Source organism: Pelophylax lessonae, assembly GCF_965119305.1.
Source record: "Pelophylax lessonae genome assembly, chromosome: 8".
NCBI classification, from domain to species: Eukaryota; Metazoa; Chordata; class Amphibia; order Anura; family Ranidae; genus Pelophylax; species Pelophylax lessonae.
The window spans coordinates 178455911-178477567 of record NC_138775.1 but is presented as its reverse complement, the minus strand read 5'-3'; the positions used below and the strand labels follow the sequence as shown (position 1 = coordinate 178477567).

Sequence of the window (21657 nt, the reverse complement as noted above, 5' to 3'; positions counted from 1 at the left end):
AACCCTTGAGGGGGGGGGGGGGGCCCTTATAACCCTCCCTTTAGTTCTACTTTAACCACTTGCCGACTGCCGCACGACTATTTACATCGGCAGTCAGCCCCTCACAGGCAAAGTGACGTAGATCTACGTCTCTAGCCTGTGAGGGTCTAGGGAGCGAGCGCGCGCCCCCGGACCCGATGTCCGCCGGTCACTCTGCGATCGTCGCTGCAGAGGGAGAAAGTCAGGCGGCTAGTGTAAACAAGCCGCCTGTCATTCTCCCCTGTGTAGGAATAGTGATCATACGGTTCTACTATGTAGGACCGTTGATCACTGTTTCTACAGCTCAAGCCACAGCCAATCACAGTTAGAATCACGCCCCTAGGGACACACACACAGCCCCTCCCTCTCAAATAAAGTTAACCCCTTCACTACCAGTGTCATTTTGCAGTAACAGTGCATATGTATAGCACTGATTACTGTAGAAATGTCACTGGTAACCCCAAAAGTGTCAAAAATGTCAGTCAAGGGTCCGATCTGTCCGCCGCAATGTCGCAGTACCACAAAAAAAAAAAGGCTCTGTGTAATTTTTTTAAAAAAACAAAAAACACATCGCAGATCGCCGCCATTACGCGTTAAAAAAAAAAAAGACAAAAATTTTTCCCTGTTAGTAAATGCGATAACTTTTGCGCAAACCAATCAAAATACGCTTTTTGCGATTTTTTTTACCAAAAACATATGTAGCATAAAACAAATTGCCCGAAAATGTTAAAAAAATTTTGATTTTTACATTTTTTGTGGGGGGAATTTCATATAAAAAAATGTGAAAAATATTGTTATTTTTGCAAAATTGTCGCTCTATTTTTGTTTATAGCGCATGATCAAAAAAAAATAAAAAATCGCGCAGGTGATCAAATACCACCAAAAGAAAGCTCTGCTTGTGGGAAAAAAAAAGGACGTCAAATTTGTTTACAGCGTCGCAAGACCGCGCAATTGTCCGTTAAAGTCACGCAGTGCCGAATCGCAAAATAGGCCCTGGTCAGGAAGGGGGTAAAATCTTCCGGGGCTTAAGTGGTTAAGAACATATCCACCCAGGAAAATGGTTTATTAGATAAATGCTATAATATTATTATTAAAGATAACTGCCCCTCCCCCCATATAAAAGTGATACCCATAGGTCAGTCAGTACTGTATCCATCCTCCACTATAAATATAACGATAAACAATAGAGAAGAGTCCAGGAATAGCTCCTACCAGGTGCTCCTTGCCCACGGTGAGTATGGAGGTGTATGCCTCCAGGTAGACCCGTGCACTGCTCCTGATCACCTCCAGGCCCCTGACTGTCACATCCTTGGCATCCCCCAGACCTAACCCAATGAGGTACAGCATAGTCCTCCCAGCTGGAGCAGGATAGCAGCGATAGATTGCACACCCGGGAGATAGCCCTGTACATTGGCTGGCATAGATTCCTCTTGCTTGTCCCCACGCTGACAGCTACGGGACGACGCCACTATACGGCTGCGGCAAACAACACCCTTTGACCCCCGTACTGTAAAGCTCCCCATGTTAATTACTGGCACAGTTCTATAGAGCTTTACGGCGGCCGCCATCTTTACTCCTGCTACGGCGACGCTGGCTGTGCGATCACTAGCGGACATGTTTGTTGAGGGCAAGGCTCTGCATAGTTATATAAGTGGTCTGCCGATAGGCTCACACTCCAGGTAACCGATGTAGGAAACGCAATGGTTATAATTGTGTTTGTTGGGTGTGAAAAAATGTTTTTCTAACTTGTCTTTGATACTTTTAACAGGCAATGGACATGGAAGTCCCTATATACCCCACTGTGCCACTCTCTAATGGGCAGAAGATCCCAGTCCTGGGTTTGGGTAAGTCTTGTGTTAAAGCCACCCCTCACTAAGCAGATGAACCGGGCGCTATCGCATTCCTCCCTCCCCCACAGTCTAACAATGTTTGTCTTTTTTTCTTAAAGTGGGAGTAAACTCTCTTGGTTGATTTGTACCTATAGGTAAGCCTTATCATTGTCTTACCTATAGGTACAGTAAATATCTCCTAAACTTGCACCGTTTAAGAGATATGTACTCGCGAAGCCGCTGTTGACATACCCGTGCCGTTCCTTCAGAGCCGCCAACCCGTGCCGTTCCTTCAGAGCCGCCAACCCGTGCCGTTCCTTCAGAGCCGCCAACCTGTGCCGTTCCTTCAGAGCCGCCAACCTGTGCACTTGCGTGAGAGTGATGTAATCGTGGCTAATCCCATCGAAGGCCCAGAGCCTGCCAACCCAGAAGGAAGACCGGGTGAAGATGGAAGCCCTGTCAGCAGTGATAGCCCACCGCTGGAAGGCTTTGTTTGTAGGGTAAGTTTCAAAAAATGTACTAGTATGCCATGCATACTAGCATATTATAACTTTGCCTTGCAGGTTTAAGGAAAAAATTGAAGTTTTCTACCGCTTTAAGTCCGCCCTGCCCCTTGCTGCCAATCTTGCCTAGACAAAAATGACATCTCCTTCCCTCTGAAGCCTTCTGGGGTATGCATGTGTCTTAGGAGGCTTCGGGTTCCATACAGTGGCCGGAGGGTGGATCTGGCAGTGGAAAGTCAGGAGGTCAGACTGCCTGAACCAGGAAGAGGCAGCTAGGTCCCTGTGATGTCATCGATAGATGGAGATAATGGCGCACTGTGTGGGTCACAGCAGGACAACGCTGGATTCACTGGCTGGGTGACTGTGAATTGTGGACAATACCAGTGAGAAAATTAAGAGGCACGCAAATATGGGGGGGTGGTTATCTGGGTGAAATACATTTTTAATATATTCTTAGAAATTGTGCGTTGTCATGAAACATGAATAGAAGGGGGATCTTCTAGTGGGGACATTTGCTCCACCAATCACTGTCTCAGGGTTTGTTCAAATGGGTGGCCAAGGGGCTGTAAATCCATGCGTTCAGCCCTTGGTTTTGTGGCCCTCTGACAGTCCACCCAAACATAACCATGCAGCCACTCAGGGATGTACACATGCTGCAAGCGGAATGTTGTGCTTCACAGCCATGGCAAAACCTAGAGCGGTAGTAAAGCTTACCTGTAGGTAAAATGAATATCTTCTAAACATGCACCGTTTAGGAGATATTCATTCTGGATGCAGCCAGTTACGTCACCGGCGCATGCACTTCAGAGCTTTGTGCTGGAACCGAGGGCTCCCGCACACATGCTCTGGAGTGACATCATAGCGGCTTTCGGCCAATCACACAGCCTAAGCGCGATCCCAGAAGAAAGAACGGGAAGATAGCAGCCCTCTCAACGGTGGCAGCGCACTGCTGGAGGGCTTCATTCTAAGGGAAGTATTTCATAATGTGCTAGTATGCGATGCTTACTAGCACATTATGACATTGCCTTACAGGGTTGTTGTTTTTTGACCAGATGTGGTTCACAATTGCTTTAATGTGTATGTTACCCCAACATTTCATATTTTTGATATGGGTCTGTGTTACAATGTACTTGCATTAAAAAGTATCCTGTTCTATTTGCTTTGATTTTGTGTGAAATACACAGTGATCCTGCCAGTCCCACTACTTTCCTATTTCAAACTGACCACGCTAGGCATTAGAACACATTTCTCCCTGTGTGGTCAGTTTTCTTCTTTGCATTCTACTTTGCAGAACAGCATCTCTCTCCTCCATTTGCCAGATATTTACTGATACAACCCCTGCATAGCTTTTCACCCCCGCAGTCTCCACCCACACCTCTCTAAGCCCCTTATGCAGCTGAGAACGAGGTTGATCACTTTGGGAGTTTCTGTGGCAGACTTTGGGGATGTAAGTGATGGCCTAATGCTAAGGCATTAAAACTAAAGCTGGCTATATACCATTTTTTTTTTTTCATTCATCCTGTAGACTGGACAAAATAAATCTAACAGATTCTACACTTTACAGCTCAAATGAATGAACCTGCGGTGCCAGCTTTTGTATTTTGACAGCTCTTTTTGTCAGAATACCTGAACAGCAACTTCATCTAAATCAAGGGGGGGGGGGGGCCCGTGCAGCTGAGTCTGTGTCTCTCAGCTGATCTGTCAGAACGGAGCCGATGCTACCTGAGTGAGTCACAGGCGGAGTGATATCAAATACACTCCGCCTGGGACTAATACAGGAAACATTGCCTCTTCCTCCAGTGCAGCGCTGCTGCACTTCTCCTAGCCAGCATTTCCCAGCAGCAGCACACACAGCAGTACCAGCCAGAGCCAGCAGTACCAGCCAGAGCCAGCAGTACCCACAGCAGTACCAGCCAGAGCCAGCAGTACCAGCCAGAGCCAGCAGTACCAGCCAGAGCCAGCAGTACCCACAGCAGAACCAGCAGTACCAGCCAGAGTCAGCAGTACCAGCCAGCAGTACCTACAGCACAGTACCAGCCAGCAGTACCAGCCTGAGCCAGCAGTACCCACAGCAATACCAGCCAGCAGTACCTGCCTGAGCCAGCAGTACCCACAGGAGTACCAGCCAGCAGTACCAGCCAGTAGTACCTCTACAGCACAGTACCAGCCTGAGTCAGCAGTACCAGCCTGAACCAGCAGTACCCACAGCACAGTACAAGCCAGCAGTACCAGCCAGTTAAGTTGATAATTTTGTACGGCCCCGGATTTTATAAATACCCAAATGGCCCTTGGCAGAAAAAAGGTTCCCCACCTCTGATCTAAATGAATGCAGCTTCTGTTCATCTAGAAATGTTCTATCCAGCTCTTTTGATTTTTCAGGAGGATGTTGGGAGGGGTGGGGGAAGGGCAGACAGGTCCACCCATGTAGGGACTAAAGCTTGCTCAGCAAATGAGCAGATGTAGTACACTATTTGACAACTGCACAGTGTTTTTCTAACACACTGAGGCCCTAAAGCTGGATACACGCTATACAACTTTTGTTGTTCGATTTCCTTTTGATTTACCTTTAACTATGTAGTGCAGGGGCCTGCCTGATTGCATACAAATTGCAAATGTTTAGGTTTGCCTTATATTATATGGTTTTGGCAAATCTAGAGGAAAAAATCTAAAGAGAATTGTATAGTGTGTATCCAGTTTAAGAGTCACCATACATGGTATAATCCGACCATACAATCAATGTACAATCAAGATTTACCGAATCCTAACCAAATCTATGTAATATGAAGATATACCTTATCTATCCAATCAATTTGTATCTAATCAGGTAGGCCCTTGTACTACATAGTTGTTGGTAAACCTAAAGGTGATTGTAGAAGTAAGTAGATACCTAACATGTCATGCTTTAAAATTGCCCTCCCCTGCAACAAACAATGGTACAATAAGTTATCCATAGGTGATGCTTTAAAAGCATTTACAGGTTACCGGTTTAGAGTTAAAGGGGTTGTAACGGGTGAAGCTTTTTTACCGTTTAGTGTATAGCTCCCCAGCCCCCCTAATACTTACCTGAGCCCAATCCCGATCCAGCGATGTGCATGAGTATAGCCTCTCTCGGGTCTCTCTCTCTCTCTCTCTCTCTCTCTCCTCATTGGCTGAGAAACAGCAGCAGGAGCCATTGGGCTGAGTGTCCTATAGATACACAGTTGCGGCTCGGGAGCCAGAATGCACAATTGCCCCTAGAGGGAGCAGCTTGTCCTGGGGGCTCTCGGCAAGGGGGTGGGGACCCGAGGAGAGGAGGTTCAGGGTTGCTCTGTGCAAAACCATTGCACAGAGCACGTAAATATGATGTGTTTATTATTTTAAGAAAAAAAAAAAATAAAACCTTTAGTCCCCGTTCACATTGGCGCGATTTGACATGCGATTTGACAGGTCAAATCGCAGCCTATTGCCGGCGATGGGAGTGTCTCAATTGGTGTGAAACCGACTTTTCAGCGCTGCACCGATTTCCAAAAGTAGTTCCTGCGCTACTTTTGGCGACTTCAGGGGCGATTTCAATAGACATCTGTGCATTAACCTGCACATATGTCTTTCAAGTCGCCTCCGAAGTCGGACTGAACGGGGCTTTGAAATCGTGTGAGTTCAGATGAACTTGCACGATTTCAAAGCCGCGTTCAGTGTGAACGAGGACTTAGAACTACTTTAAACAGGAGGTCTGGTGCTAGAAATATTGCCCTCAGTCTTGCATTCGTGGTGATACCCCACATGTGTGCAGTAATCACCCTTCACATATGTGAATGGGACCTACATACACGGGGGGGGGGGGGTCAGAGGTGCATTACACTTTTATTCCAATATTTACTTATTTATTTAATTCATTTTTTTCACTGTTTCTTTAAGGATGGGTTCACACTTATGCGAATTGCATGCGGGTCTCCCCGCATCCAAATCACATGACTGGAGATTGTGCCTGGCTCTCAATGGAGTTGGTTGGCACATCTCTGTGGTGGCTGCAGAGCGGATTGCACAAGGGTCCTGTGCGTCTTTGGCTCCGTATCTGGTCCAAATTCAGCCAAAAATTCAGGCCTGAAATGGAGAACAGGGATGCACCAGACCCCTGCTGTCAGCCGCATCTGTTTCAAGTGTAAACCTAGCCTAAAAAAAAAAAAATTTGGATCAACTTTATTACTATTACAAAGGATGAACAACATCTCTTGTAATAGCATGGGCAGTGACGGGTACTCTTTATGGAGAGATATAAGGTCTAATAGACCCCAGATCTTTCCTCTGCCCTTCCAAAGCAGCCGATCAAACCAAGATTCGTTTGATCGGCTGTTTTACTAGCCCGTTACAGCTAGTAAACAAATAAACCAAAACCAGAAGTGAAGAAAAGCTTGATGCTTCTGGTTTCATAACCCATAGAGAGGATCGGGGAACAGATTTTCCTCTTCTCTATGGTAAGGCGGCTTGACCGCCCACATTGGTCCGCTCAGATCACTTTTATGTTAAAGAAAATTGCTGGCTGCAAGTTTAGATCCTGCAGCTGCAGCCATGATCCAGGTATCACTGCTTCCTGTCCAGGATGTATGGAAGACAGGAAGTGGTTAATGCCCCGTACACACGTGCAGATTATCTGCAGACTTTTGTCTGCAGACTTACCTTTTCTATGTAGTGCAAGGGCCTGCCAGATAACATACAAATTGAAAGTGTTTAGGTTTGACCTCATATTATATGGTTTTGGTAAGTCTGCAGACAAAAGTCTGCAGATAATCTGCACGTGTGTATGGGGTATTAGGCAGGCAGTGAGGAAGCATTATAATGCCTCCCGATGGCCTCTCAAGACCTGAAAAGCGATCCACAGTGAAGCTTGATGTATGAATGGAGAGAGTGGAACATTCAATTATGCACCCATCCTCCACTCATAGATTATATTTCATTCATAGCTGTAGTATCCACTTCTATGAATGGTGAAGCTGGGTGGGTGGGGGGCGGACACAGTTGAGCAGACTTGAGTGCAAATTACAATTTTCTTGATTCTATTAACCCCTGCTGTACTGGCAGATATTTGTGGCAGGGGTGGGGGGGAATTGATGGAGGAAATTTTCAAGGAAACTAGAAGCCAATAGCACAAGGGACACAGCGCATTAATAATAAGTTATGCCCCTTGTGTTGATTTTCTATTTGTTTTTTTTATACTACATTTAGGGTCTTTTCACATGGGCTTTCCACCGGGCGGACTCTCAGCGGGGATCGATCCGCTGATCCCTGCTGAGCAGGCAGATGACAGGTCCGTCTCCACTTACTTTGCAGAGACAGACCTGTCAGATCCCCACTCTCCTCTATGGGAGATCGGATGAAAATGGACCGCCTGTCCGTTTTCATCCGATCCGATCCTCCAGACAGATGGAAAATAGGGTTTCAATCCGCCTGGATTTCACGGAGAGGATCGGATCGGATAGCAGTGGGTGTCAGCGGAGATGTCACCGCTGACATCCGTCGCTCCATAGGGTTGAATAGAGCATCCGATCAGGTCCGCCTGAAAAACTGATAGGCGGACCTGATCAGAAAGCCTGTGTGAAAGGAGCCTTAGGCTTTATACTGTATGTGGCGGCTTCATTTTTTTTCATCTGGTAATCTGACCAGTAACACACTTCCTGTCTTAAGGTTTCTCCACTCTTGATGGAGGAACAATTAAGGCGCCTCTGGACAGCAGCATTGTCAGTGTGGAAGGGGGGTAGTGTTAGATGCATTTGCAGATTTGGATGAACTACTGAATTAAAGCTGAACTCCAGCTAAAACTTTTTAACCACTTGCTGACCCCCAATAGTGCATTTACTGCTAGCGGGCAGCTCCCCCAGGCAGCGCGATGTTCCCGTATGTCACAGTGGTAATGCGCAATATGTGCTTCCCCTGTTGTGCGCAGCGGTGCGCTCTGCAACCGTTGTTGTCACATAGTAAGCAATAGTCATGAATGGAATCCATTTATGACATCATTGTTCACTACTGTGTGTGATCTGTGATTGGTCACCAGTGATCACATGGTACCAAGGCCAATCGCAGCATCCTGTACCATGTTATAGCTGTGGGCCAATCATAGCATCACAATAGTAAACAATGAGTCATGAATATAAGCCAACTAGGGATGCACTGATACCAGTTTTTTAAGACCAAGTACAAGTACCGATAATTTTTCTCAAGTACTCTGCGATACCATTTACTGATACTTATTTTTAGTGTTGTGACAGTTTTTTAGATTAATAAAAAATATTACTTGTTATGCGTTATTACTTGAATGGATTTTCTACCGCATCCGATTGGCATGACGTGAACTAAACTGGCTTTCTATTGAACCGTTTCACATGCAGTATCTCACAAAAGTGAGTAAACCCCTGACATTTTTGTAAATATTTTATTATATCTTTTCATGTGACAACACTGAAGAAATGACACACTTTGCTACATTGTAATAAAGTAGTGAGTGTACAGCTTGTGTAACAGTAAAAATTAGCTGTCCCTCAAAATAACTCAACACACAGCCATTAATGTCTAAACCGCTGCAGGCCTGGCTTGCAGTCTCCACTCTAATTCATCCTGAATGTTTTCTATCAGGTTGAGGTCAGGCCAGTCAAGTTCCTCCACCCCAAACTCACTCATCCATGTCTTTTTGGACCTTGCTTTGTGCACTGGTCCAAATCATTTGGTGGAGGGGGGGATTATGGTGTTGGGTTATTTTTCAGGGGTTGGGCTTGACCCTTTAGTTCTAGTAAAGGGAACTCTTAAGGTGTCAGCATACCAAGACATTATGGACAATTTCATGCTCCTAATTTTGTGTTCTAACATGACTATGCACCAGTGCACAAAGCAAGGTCCATAAAGACCTGGATGAGAGAGTGCTGCTGGTAAAATTAGTATAAATGGGTCAGGGGTATGACCCTTTGCAGAGCCACAGTCACTTTGCCTTGACAGTGACTCCTTAGAAAACTGTATACAGTAAGGCATAATTCCAAACAAGCTGAAAAAAAATATATATATAATCATACTGTGAGTATGTATGTATACACCCTAGGGCAGTGATGGCGAACCTTGGCACCCCAGATGTTTTGCAACTGCATTTCCCATGATGTTCCACTACACTGCAGAGTGCATGAGCATCATGGGAAATGTAGTTCCAAAACATCTGGGGTGCCAAGGTTCGCCATCACTGCCCTAGGGTATAAAATGGCGATCATTGCATTTTTATGTCACATGGTATTTGCACAGCTGTTTTTCAAATGCAATTTTTTGGGGAAAAAATACACTTTAATGAATTTTAAAAAAACAAAAAAGACAATATATACCCCAATTTGTTGTAAAACAGGAAAGATGATGTTACGCAAAATAAAGAGATACCTAACATGTCACGATTTAAGATTGCGTACGCTCTTAGAATGGCAGCAAACTATAGTACTTAAAAATCTCCAAAGGCAAAGCTTTAAAAACTATTACAGGTTACCTGTTTAAAGTTACAGAGGAGGTATAGTACTAGAATTATTGCTCTCACTCTAACATTCGCAGGGATATCCCACATGTAGTGCGAACGCCGTTTCCATATGCATGATGCATGCATGATTGTGTACAAGCACGGAGGGATGGGGGGGCTTAAATGTTTTTTTTTTATTTATTTATTTATTTATTTATTTTTTATCCATTTTATTCCAAAACAAGGAATGTTAACACCCCTTGTCAAATAAATAAGGATGACAGGTCCTCTTTATGGAGAGATCTGTGGTCAAAAAGGCCCCAAATCTCTCCTTTACTTTTAAAGGATAAGTCCAAGCAAAACCTTACTAACGCTTAACCTGCTCTGTGCAATATTCTAACCCTGATCTATCTAACCCTGTAAAGCATAAATTGCTGTACTTACCTATTCTGTAGCCGATCTGGTCCGGTCTCCAGCAGTTGAAACTCTGTGCAGGAGAAGACCGACAACTGCTGTGAAATGCCTTGGAAGTGACGTCACCCATAGTTACTTTGGGGCTTCTGTTGTCAGAAGCCTCTCCTGCACCCACCTCCACGCTGACAGCTAAAGCTGGGACCTGACCAGATTGGTTGCAGAAAAGGGAAGTATAGTGATTTTTGCTTTACAGGGTTAGATAGAATAGGTTTAGAATGTGGCACAGATCAGGTTTAGCGGTAGTTAGGTTTTGCCTGGACTTATCCTTTAAAATCAAAAGATGAAAAAAAAAATACAAAAAAATTGAGTTATAAAAAAAAAAAAAAAAAAGTGTTTACTTCCACCTTGGAGTTGGACCTAAAGTGATGTCATGAGGTCGCTCAGGTCCTCCAAGACCATAGAGGCGATCAAAGATGACCTAGTCTTTTATTGCCTCTGTGACAAGCCGGCCACACCATCGGATCGTTTCTCTGGCGCACCGGTGGATACGGTAAGCCTGAGAAACACCAGCGGGGGGGGGGGGGGTTTGGGGAGTACTCTCCTGCCGCTTCTGACAGAGTTCCAGTGGCTCATCTTTTCCATGCTGTCCAACTAAACAACAGTTTTCAATATGCAATAACATATAAATGTTTAATGAAACCTGGTTATTTTTTTCTGCCATGCTTGTATTTTGTCCTCACATAGTTAAAGAAGAGGTTCCATTTAATCATAGAAGAGGAAGTCTTTTATCTTGATGGGCGTGGAGGGAGAATCCACTCTTCCTGAAACTTGTCATTTTTGCCAGCATCAAACACTTTAAAAGGAAGCATTTGTTATACTGACCCATCCAGCCCTTCCCCTGCATGCCGCCACAATCACCGTTATCTTCAGATGACAAATTGTTTTTTCGTGGTGGATACAGTTGAAGTCCTGGAAGGCCAAGAAAGGGTACAGCTAATCACTTCATGATGAAGCCCATCTCTGGCTGGTAAACCGTAGTTGGGGGAAAAATAGGCCATTGAAGTATTGGTAGCGGAAGTGACTGTAAATGATCACGCTTCAAAATTTTTTAACGGTTACCAGTTTAAACATACAGAGGAGGTCTTTTTCTATAAATATTGCTCTCGCTCTGAGGATCGTGGCGATACCTCATATGTGTGATTTGAACACCCTTTTCATTTGCGGGCATGACTTACGTATGCATTTTCTTTAGTGCACGAGCTTACGGGGACGGTGGCACTTTAAAAAAATGTTTCTCTATTTATATTATTTCAATATTTATTCTTAACACTGTTTTTGAAAAAAAGAAATAAAAAATCTGATCACTTTTAGTGCCGGTGCACATTATTGCGGTTTGCAAGATCGCATGTAATTCGGAGCGCACTGCTCCTTCATTACATGCGATCTGTGCGGATGTGAGTTCAGCCATACACTTTGTATGGCTGAATTCGCAGCGCATCCGCAGCAAACTCGCACATGAGGCATTTTTTTAGCCGCCTCAGAATCGGATCGCACAGTGGTTCACACTTGTGCGATCCGATTCTGTGCGAACTTGCAGATCGCACTGCAATATGCGATCGCAACTGGGGGTGTCAACTTTTAATTGACACCCCCTGCGTATCGCATATGGCAGTGTGAACTGCCAGATGTGCGGATGCGATGCGGGAACACGCTGCATATTCGCAGCGTTCCCGCATTGCACAAGTGTGAACCGGCACTTATTGCTGTCACAAGGAATACAAACATCCCTTGTGACAGTAATAGGCAGTGACAGGTACTCCTTTATGGAGGGATTGGGGTCAAAAAATGCAGAAATCTGCATTTTTGAATACTGAATTTTTTTTTTTTTTTTAAATCGGCGCCACTGGCAGCCGAGTAAAATGGAAGTGAAGTTGTGACGTTGCTTCCGGGTTACATGATCAGAGACCCGATCAAAGCCGAATCAGGCTTTGTTCGGGACTCCAACCAGCTAGTGGATGTGACAGCTGGTTGCTCGGGTCTCCCAGGTGGAACGGGAGACTCGGGCAGAGCCACGGAAGGTGGTGGGAGGGAGGAGGGGGAGTCGCTAGGATAACGGCCGAGTGGCTGATGAGCCGCATCAGCTATTATCTCCTGAAAGTTGCCCGCCAGCTCTAAAAAAAACGGTACCTGCAGCATCAGGAAGTGGTTAATAAGTGATCACATTCCCTCTCTTATTAGCTGCATAAGAGCTGGGGGAGGAGAAACACAGCAGCACACTGAACTTCCCAGTGAAAGGCTGTGCATGGGAGGACAAGTTTGATCATTGGAGGAGAACAGGCTGAGTTCCCAGCATGGCTAGAGAACTGACCACGGTGCGTTCTGCTTAGTGTGGTCAGTTTTTAATAGGAAAGCAGAGGGGCTGGCAGGAACACCAGGGATTTCACACAAAGGAAGTAATGCAAAGCGAACAGGATACTTTCTCATACAAGTTCATGGTACAGCAGACACATATCAAGGATATGAAATGTTGGGTTTATATATTATTTAGCTTGATTTTACTTCAGTTCAAAGACAGCAACTGCTTTCAGGGCTCATTTACGTGTATATTGTTGCATTGCAGCAATGCATGTACCATATCCTATGGTGCCATTGATTTTGAATTGCACCATAATGCACAAAGACTAGGTTCACATTTGTGCTTTGTAGGAACGCGTGTAAAATCACGAACATTCCTGCAACACAAAACAAAATGTGCATCCTTTTGCAGGCTCACAGTGGTGCCATTAATTCTTAGGGGCACCCCAATGCTCCTTGCTAATGGTAAAAGCTGTGTTTTTGCGTGCTCGTTTATACATAGATTAACATAGAGAGACGTTTAGAGAGAAAAAAAAAAAAAAAACCTCAAACCCCCCCCTGTAAAAGCAGTGTTGGGCTCAAGTGTGCATGAGGCCTTAAAGTGCAAAACCTTTTTTTTTTTTTTCATCTTGGGTAGAGTAAGGAAGGGTTAACCCCCCTGTCGGGGCTTTTTTTGCAGTTTATGTCCCATTGCGGAGATTTACCTTCACTTCACTTCCCATAAACAAAACAAGGAATTGAGAGAATCCGGGTGTGTCACCAGGGTCACAAGAACTAGTGTCCCCAGTCGAAGATTTCCCCCTCTGATACTGTTTTGGTGTCAATCCAATATTATAGATTTTCTTTTCCTTTCCCTTTCGATGATCACCGTAAGTGCCGGTTTACACTAGTGCGATGCCAGACATCGCATGTGATTCGCACCGCAGTGCTGTGCAGATGTCTGTGCGATGCAATTTCAGCCATACAAAATGTATGGCTGAAATCGCATTGCATTTGCACCAAAATGGTGCATGACCCTTTTTTGCTTCGCACTGGAATCGGATCGCATGGGTGTTCACAGCCATGCGATCCGATTCCTGCACCATTTCACAGTTCGCACTGCGATCTGCAAACCAATCTGGGGATGTCATTACCTTCATGCCTAAGGGTAAAACAAATCTTAATGCCTAAGCACAATTTTGCAACTTTGACTTGTGTTCGTAAAACCATACATATCATCACAACTCCTTTGTGCATCCAGGTGGATTATACCTTGTTTTTTTTCAGGACAAATAGACTTTTCGTTTGGTAGTAAATAGTTATGTATATCTCCTGATTTTTTCTTTTTTTTTATTATTATTATCAAAGTAAAACCGACCCAAAATAGTAAAAAAAAAAAAAAAAATCATTATTTTAACCACTTTACCACCGGAGGATTTTGCTGTCTTACGTCCAGGCCACTTTTTGCGATTCGGCACTGTGCGAATTTAACTGACAATAGCGCGGGCGTGCAACGCCATACCCAAACGAAATTTACGTCCTTTTTTCCCCACAAACAGAGCTTTCTTTTGGTGGTATTTGATCAACTGTGCGATTTTTTTTTACTTTTTGCGCTATAAAAAGCGTAAATTTTGAAAAAATAACAATATTTTTCACATTTTTTTTTTATATGAAATTCCCCCCCCCCCCCCAAAAAAAATGTAAAATTTTTTTTTAAATTTTTGGCCAATTTGTTTTCTGCTACCTATGTTTGGTAAAAAAAAAAAAAAATCACAATAAGCATATTTTGATTGGTTTGCGCAAAAGTTATTGCGTTTACTAAGGGGAAAGATTTCTGTCATTTTTGGTGTTTTTTTTTTTTTTTGCGGGATTGCGGCGGACAGATCGGACCTTGACTGACATTTTTGACACATTTGGGGGTACCAGTGACATTACTGCAGTAATCAGTGCTATATACTGTATATGCACTGTTACTGTCAAAAATGACACTGGCAGGGAAGGGGTTAATTTTATTGGAGAGGGAGGGGTCAATGTATGCCTGGTGCTTACTAACGTGTGTGGGGGAAGGTTACTGAGTGACACAGGGACAGATCGCATGTTCAGCTATGCTGAACCCTGCAATCTGTCACTGTCTGTCACTTAGAAGATCCGCCCGCTTGTGTTTACACAAGCAGGCGGATCTCCACACTCGATTCCCCGACAATTGGGGAAGAGCAGCGGCTATCGCTGCTGCTCCTCCCCTGGCCCAACTCCCGCTGTGACTGAATACAGGGGGAGAGAGCCTCCGGCGGCGCGCGCGCGCCGCAGAGAGAGGAGAGTGTCTGGCGACGTAGGTCTATGTCGCCAGACGATAACGAACCACTTTGCCGCAGTAGAGCTCTAGTGAGCAGACGGCAAGTGGTTAATATGTAGCTGTAGAATTCTTATTACTACCATAAACTACAACCAAACAACAACCCAAACTCCATTTTCCTCCTCCTGATATTACATATGTGTGTGTTGTGTTATTTGTTGTTTGTACCCACAGTACAGCCCAGAAACAATAGTGCGCATTTTGCTTTTTTTTTTTTTGGCTCCTACTACTTTGGAAAAAAAATCCTGCCCAAAACACACTGACCCTGACCTTGACCTTTGTCCCTTGCTTGACCCAAGCACTAACACTGGCACTGACCTAGATCAATCCTTGATCTAGCTATTTTTTTTTATATTTATTTAGTTTTCTTTACCCACACTTATTTTCTCTCTGCGAGGAGAGACAAAGATGCAATGTATCTTTCCTCTCTATTCACAGAGAGAGAAACACAGGCTAATCACTGTGGTAGCCAATCATAGGCTAGTACAGCGATCATGTGACCTGGAGTCGGGAGTTCCGGGACCTGATCGTTCATACGGGGCTCGGGTCTCTTGGTGAGACCCCAGTCTCAGTGCTGAGGGCGTGCTCCCAGCACAAAGGGAGATGGGCAAAACTGCGGTCTCACGACAAAAAGCCCAGTGCAGTGGGGCGGGGGGGCCGCATATTTGTGTTACATCGGCGTCAAGGGGTTAAAGGGTAATTCCACTTTTGTGGGGGAAAAAAAGAATATAGTGTATAAAATTGCAACACAAATCATATTGTAATTGAATGTTATTAAAAATGACCTTTGCTTTTCAATCTGCAGCCGGCCTAATTTTCTGAAAATGCAATGCAATATGGCTACCTGGAGCTGTTCTATACACAGAATGTATACTGACTAGAGCTGCACGATTCTGGCCAAAATGAGAATCAGGATTTTTTAGCTTGGAATAAAGATCACGATTCTCTCACGATTCTCTGTGTATCAAAAAAAATTGGGATGACTTTACTGTTACGTTTTTTTTTTTATTCATTAAAGTTTATTAATTGCGTTTGAAAGACTGCTGCGCAAATACAGTGTGACATAAAATATTACAACAATCGCCATTTTATTCTGTAGGGTCTCTGCTAAAAAAATATATAAAATGTTTTGTTGTAAGTACTTTTCTAGCAAAAAAAAATGATTTTAAACTCGCAAGTAACAAGTGTCATAAAAAGGTCTAGTCTTTAAGAGATTAAACTTCCTTTCTCCCCGGCAGACGGAAGGAAAACATACAATGCAATCATTTTGTTTATAGTTATTGGGAGACTTAATGCTGATAGGCGTTTGCGGGAGGAAAGATACAATGTAATCATTTTGTTTATAGTTACTGGGAGTTTTCCACAGCTGTTTTCTCTGCTCCCTCAGCTATGCAAAGAATCGAGAATATGTCAGGTTTAGATCGTCAGGGGGGGTGAATCGAGATCGCGATTTTCATACGATTAATCGTGCAGCTCTAATACTGACCACACCCAGATACATAATTTCCTGCTTGTGTGATTGGCTCGCCAATTTTCCCAGAAGTCTGCACTAAGATCAAAGCCAGATTTCAGGCATTCCCTGGAACAAAAATGTAATTTTTGGTGAGATACTCCCAATAGGAGCACGTCTAAAGGGATGCAGGCCCAGCATCTTTCCTCATTAGTCCTCTGCAGGTGCCACAGCTGATAGATAATTATGAAACCACTCCCAGGGATGGCGAACCTTGGCACCCCAGATGTTTTGGAAGTACATTTCCCATGATGCTCATGCACTCTGCAGTGTAGTTGAGCATCATGGGAAATGTAGTTCCAAAACATCTGGGATGCCAAGGTTTGCCAATACTGCATCAGACCCACTTAGCACAGAGGCACAAACAGTGATTTCCTCAGAATAGAAAAAGGTAGGAATTTGAAACAACCTTTGTTATAATCCTTGCAAACAAAGTTTGTTAAAATCCCTGCAATGTACAGAGATCACCCAGAGGGGAATGTTTTTTTTTTTCTCAACAAAAGTGGAGTTGCGCTTTAAATTCAGAAAATTACCCTGCAGTGCTTTTATCTCCCACTAGATGTCCTCAGCCTGATGGTCAACATCATTCAACGCATTTCCTCTGAGCTCAGGTCATCCTGTCCTTCTGTAGGCTGAGACTGGACAGTAAAAGGCGAAGAAGTGCAGCGATGAGCTCCTCTCACTGTCACTCTGCTCTCTCCTCCTATTAGCATGTTATTAGTCAGCACATTAACTAATTGGCTCTTTGTGCCGCTTCTTCCCTCACACTCCAACCATGCAACCCTCCAACCCATAGAATTCAAGTACTTACACTGCTTGCATTAAAACATACATTTAATGATGTCTTAATAAATACAGGGCTGCATTAATTTGTGTGAAAAAACAAAAATTAAACCCGCGCTACACAACGTGAAAATTTAAATAAAGATAAATGCAATAATGGGCAGCTGCTGCAGACACTAAGAAAGTCTTAGGAAAATATGATGAAAACGAAATTATGCAGCGCTAGCTCAAATGAAGTGTTGAGTGCTGTGATATAAATACAATAATCAGTATTTTATAAAGTGCACGCTGTATGATCAAATATAAAAAAAGTGCTAAGTGCTTATAAATATCTGAGCAGTAACAAATAAATATATATAATTAAATATGATAGTGCACAATAAACAAATAAGTGGTTAGAAATAGTCCAAATAAATATTCAGTGCTTAAAAAAAGTCCTTATAGTGATCCAATTAAGGTGCCAAGGTGCCAAATAATTAAGGTGCTTGCAGAGTGATATGGTGCCCCTCAAGGTTCCCCACTCACCAGATTGCAGATAATCATAGACCTTCAAAATTATTGCACATTGCCCGGGATCTTTACAGGACCAGAACTTCTCCTATGTAGCCTTGGAAATTTTTTGGGTCAGCTTCCGCTTCCACCGTTAAACAGATTGCAGATAATCATAGACCTTCAAAATTATTGCACATTGCCCGGGATCTTTACAGGACCAGAACTTCTCCTATGTAGCCTTGGAAATTTTTTGGGTCAGCTTCCGCTCTCTGCTGCCACTTCCAACAATGTCTTTTCTCTGTTGGAAGTGGCAGCAGAGAGCGGAGGGCTTAGATGGGTGTCTCTACTGCCTTACCAGGGATTTAAAAATCAGTATTTGGGCGCAAAGTGTCAGGTGACCAGGAAGAAATTTTAAAATCCCCCTTCATCTTGCATGAATAATCAGGACTCTGATATGTGTTGCAACATGCTAGGTTTATATTGTTTGTAGACTAGATGGCCATACACTGCAATTCCCCTTTACCACTTTTGATTTTCAGACACTTTTTTTAAACTATTTTCTCCTTTAACCACAAAACAGTCTTCGCTTATTTGCAAAAAAAAAAAGGGGGAACACCAATGGTATGTTTTTTTTTTTTTAGTAACTTCGTGAGTCAGCACTACAGTACTGCATTAACGTATCGCCACTTTTGTTGAGAAAAAAACATTCCCCTCTGGCTGATCTCTGTACAATTCACACTACCGCGACTTGTCAGGCGACTGGTCAGCCTGACAAGTCGCGGTCCATGCAGTGCTACAGGAACCGTTCTAATAGGAGCGACACAAGTCGCTCTGACTAATGCCCCATACACACGTGCAGATTATCTGCAGACTTTTGTCTGCAGACTTACCAAAACCATATAATATGAGGTCAAACCTAAACACTTTCAATTTGTATGCAATCCGGCAGGCCCTTGCACTACATAGAAAAGGTAAGTCTGCAGACAAAAGTCTGCAGATAATCTGCACGTGTGTATGGGGCATTAGAAAAAGGGTCCTGTACTGCCCCGGAGCGACTTGCATAGACATTCATTATATGAAGTCTGTGCAAGTCGCGCCGTTTTCGCGGTGCACGCGACTTCACAGGTCGCCCCCGAAGTTGTGCCGCGTTAGTGTGAACCGGCACTGCAGGGATTTTAACAAACTTTGTTGCAGATTCCTACCTTTTGTTATTCTGAAGAAATCATTGTTTGTTCCTCTGGGCCGATGTGCTGAGTGGGTCTAAATGGGAGTGGTTTCATAATTATCTATCAGCTGTGGCAGCTGCAGGGCTCTAATGAGGAAAGCTGCTGGGCCTGCATCCCTTTAGGCCCCTTTCACACATACGGTCCTGTTCAGTTCATCCGTTTTTCATCTGTTGTCATCCATTTTTCATCCGTTGTCATCCATTTTTCATCCGTTGTCATCCATTTTTCATCCGTTGTCATCTGTTGTCATCTGTTTTCATCCGTTGTCATCCATTTTTCATCCGTTTTTCGTCCGATCCGTTTTTTTTTTTGACCAATGAAAAATAGGGCATTCATCCGTTCAAAAAAACGGACATTGACGGAAGCGGATGAAAACGGATGTTAACTGATGATCATCCGTTTTTACATAGAGATGCATTGATGTCCGTTTTTCATCCGTCAACGGACAGCATGTGTGAAAGGGGCCTTAGACATGTTCCTATTGGGAGTATCTCACCAAAAATGACATTTTTGTTGCAGGGGATGCCAGAAATCTGACTTGTATCTTAGACTAATGCCCCGTACACATGTACCGATTGTCGGCCGACCGATCGGCCATCTTTTGTCCAGGGCTGTCCTGTCCGCTGAAAAGTGCAAAAGACTGCACAAGAATTTTGTCCGCCGACTGCAGAAGTGATGTCATGTGATGGTTAACTTTCCCTGTGTTTTTTCTTCTCTGAGTATGCCCAGTCTTGCAAATCTGCTGATTGTCGGCCGAATTCTCTACTGACTGGCGAACAATCGGCCGTTCTGGTGTTGGCCAACAAAAATTTTAATGCCTGCACGACGGATTCTGTTCGGCCGAAAATGCGCTGTCGGCTGTCGGAAGCATCATACTAACAAGCCTACAATCGGCCGATCGGTCGTCGGCCGAATATTTACGTCCGACAATCGGTACGTGTGTACGAGGCTAGACTTCTGGTAAAATTGGTGAGCCAATCACACAAGCGGGAAATGATGTTTCTGGAGTGTGGTCAGTACACATTCTGTGTACAGAACAGCTCCAGGTAGCCATATTGCATTGCATTTCCAGAAAATTACAGCGGCTGCAGATTAAAAAGTAAAAGTCATTTTTAATAACATTCGATTACAATATGACTGGTGTTGCAATTGTATACGCTATATTGTTTTTTCTTTATTTGCTGATTTTTTTTTTTTTCCCCCACAAATGTGTAATTACTCTTTAAATGATCACACCATGAATTGCACAGCAATGTGCTGTGTGTTCCTGTGCGATTCCCATGCAATACTGTTGCAGTGCAATTTTTGCCCATTCATTTGAATGTGCTGAAATGGTGCTGGACTGCACCAAAAGTGGTGCATGCACTAATATATAAAACGCACAGCAACTGTACCATGTGATCCACCGCAGGCAAATGCGTGACGTTTGCGACCTGCATTTGGGGGGGGGGGGTCATTAACACTTACACCTGCTGCAGATTGCAAGTGAAATGCCTTTTGAACATAGTGCGGGAAATGTGCACGGAATGCGTGTTCTGGTGTGAACTGGCCCTTTACACATTCCATACGTTTATCACGTTTTCTTATATCTATTTTCTTTATTTAGTTCTTCCACAGAACACATAAGGCCTCTTGCACACGATGCTCCTGTTTGAGCATCTACTTTTTCACCTGAAATGTATTCTCACGTTCTTGTTCTGCACATTTTGTGAATGGCCATTTGCGCGCATGAGGCGTATATTACTGACCAAAAATGCAGATTTTTCTATTTTGTTTTTTCTGTAGAATGCACGGTGCTTGTTTACGTGCCTGTGTGCATAGGCACATTACAATTAATGGGCTGTATTTTAGCTGTACTGAGCTTTTTCAAGCTGCAGTGTGCAAGAAGCCTAATGCTGGCCATACGCTAGCCGAAAGATCGTTCGAAATTCTGTCATTTGGTCCGATCGTTCGTTTTTCGTCCAGTTAATGGGCACAAATAGAAAATCTTTTTTAACTTTTCAGAGCCAAAAAATCGAAGGAACCGTTTTGAAAATCTGCTGACCGAATGATAAACGAACGATAAATTGAAAGGTTAATGTGTTTCTCGGCTGACCTGTTTGCACTAGGCATATGTGACAAACTGAATGAAAAACTGATTCATTTATGCCCATTGAACGATTTATCGTTCGAAATTCGGTCATTACATGATGGCACAATCGTCTGCTATCACTGGCGATTTTTCGCTTTTTGCCCGATATTTCGGCTAGTGTATGGCCAGCTTAAGTCACAAATATACAACACATACAGGTCACACTTGCAATGGGCATGAAGAATGGAGCAGTATACATTTACTAAGAAATAAAGATAATAGTCACACGTTGGGGGAGTGCAATTTTCATTGTGATTGGTTCAGAGAAATAATAATTGTAAAAATGCTTTGCCCACTATGTCCAGATGGCAGCTGGGAATGCTAAAAATGTTCGTTTTATTCTGCCAGGATTCTAGCGTCATCTGTAAGCTTCAGCCATTCAGACTGTGGTACAGTGAGGATAGCAAGTAGTTTGCTTTCAGCCTTATCCAATCACAAAATGTCTTGCATTTGTTTCACTGAGTACAAGGCGTTCTGTGAATTCACGAAAGGAAGGACAAGCAAATCACAAGATCTCTATTCATTCACAGAGTGCCTTGTATTTAGGGAAAAGAATACAATAGGCTTTGTGAATGGACAGGGTGCAAGGAGCCACCGTCATTACTGCATTT

At 43.7% G+C, this 21657-nt stretch overlaps 2 protein-coding genes across 3 annotated transcripts in view; one reads left to right on the top strand and one right to left on the bottom strand.

The window, feature by feature from the left end:
* DPH5 (diphthamide biosynthesis 5) overlaps positions 1-1518 on the bottom strand; it is a 60922-nt gene extending 59404 nt beyond the window's left edge. Inside the window, exon 1 of the mRNA XM_082266609.1 lies at positions 1231-1518. Within this exon, the coding sequence (XP_082122735.1) occupies positions 1231-1365 (135 nt within the window). The 5' untranslated portion in view covers positions 1366-1518. The remainder of the gene's footprint in view (positions 1-1230) is intronic.
* A 100-nt stretch (positions 1519-1618) lies between these two features.
* LOC309561901 (putative oxidoreductase ZK1290.5) overlaps positions 1619-21657 on the top strand; it is a 224278-nt gene continuing 204239 nt past the window's right edge. The window contains exons 1-2 of one of the 2 annotated variants that reach the window (XM_082265963.1): positions 1619-1697; positions 1787-1862. In XM_082265963.1, coding sequence (XP_082122089.1) covers positions 1790-1862 — 73 coding nt within the window. In that variant the 5' untranslated portion in view covers positions 1619-1697; positions 1787-1789. The remainder of the gene's footprint in view (positions 1698-1786; positions 1863-21657) is intronic. The other variant, XM_082265964.1, reaches the window with a different exon arrangement.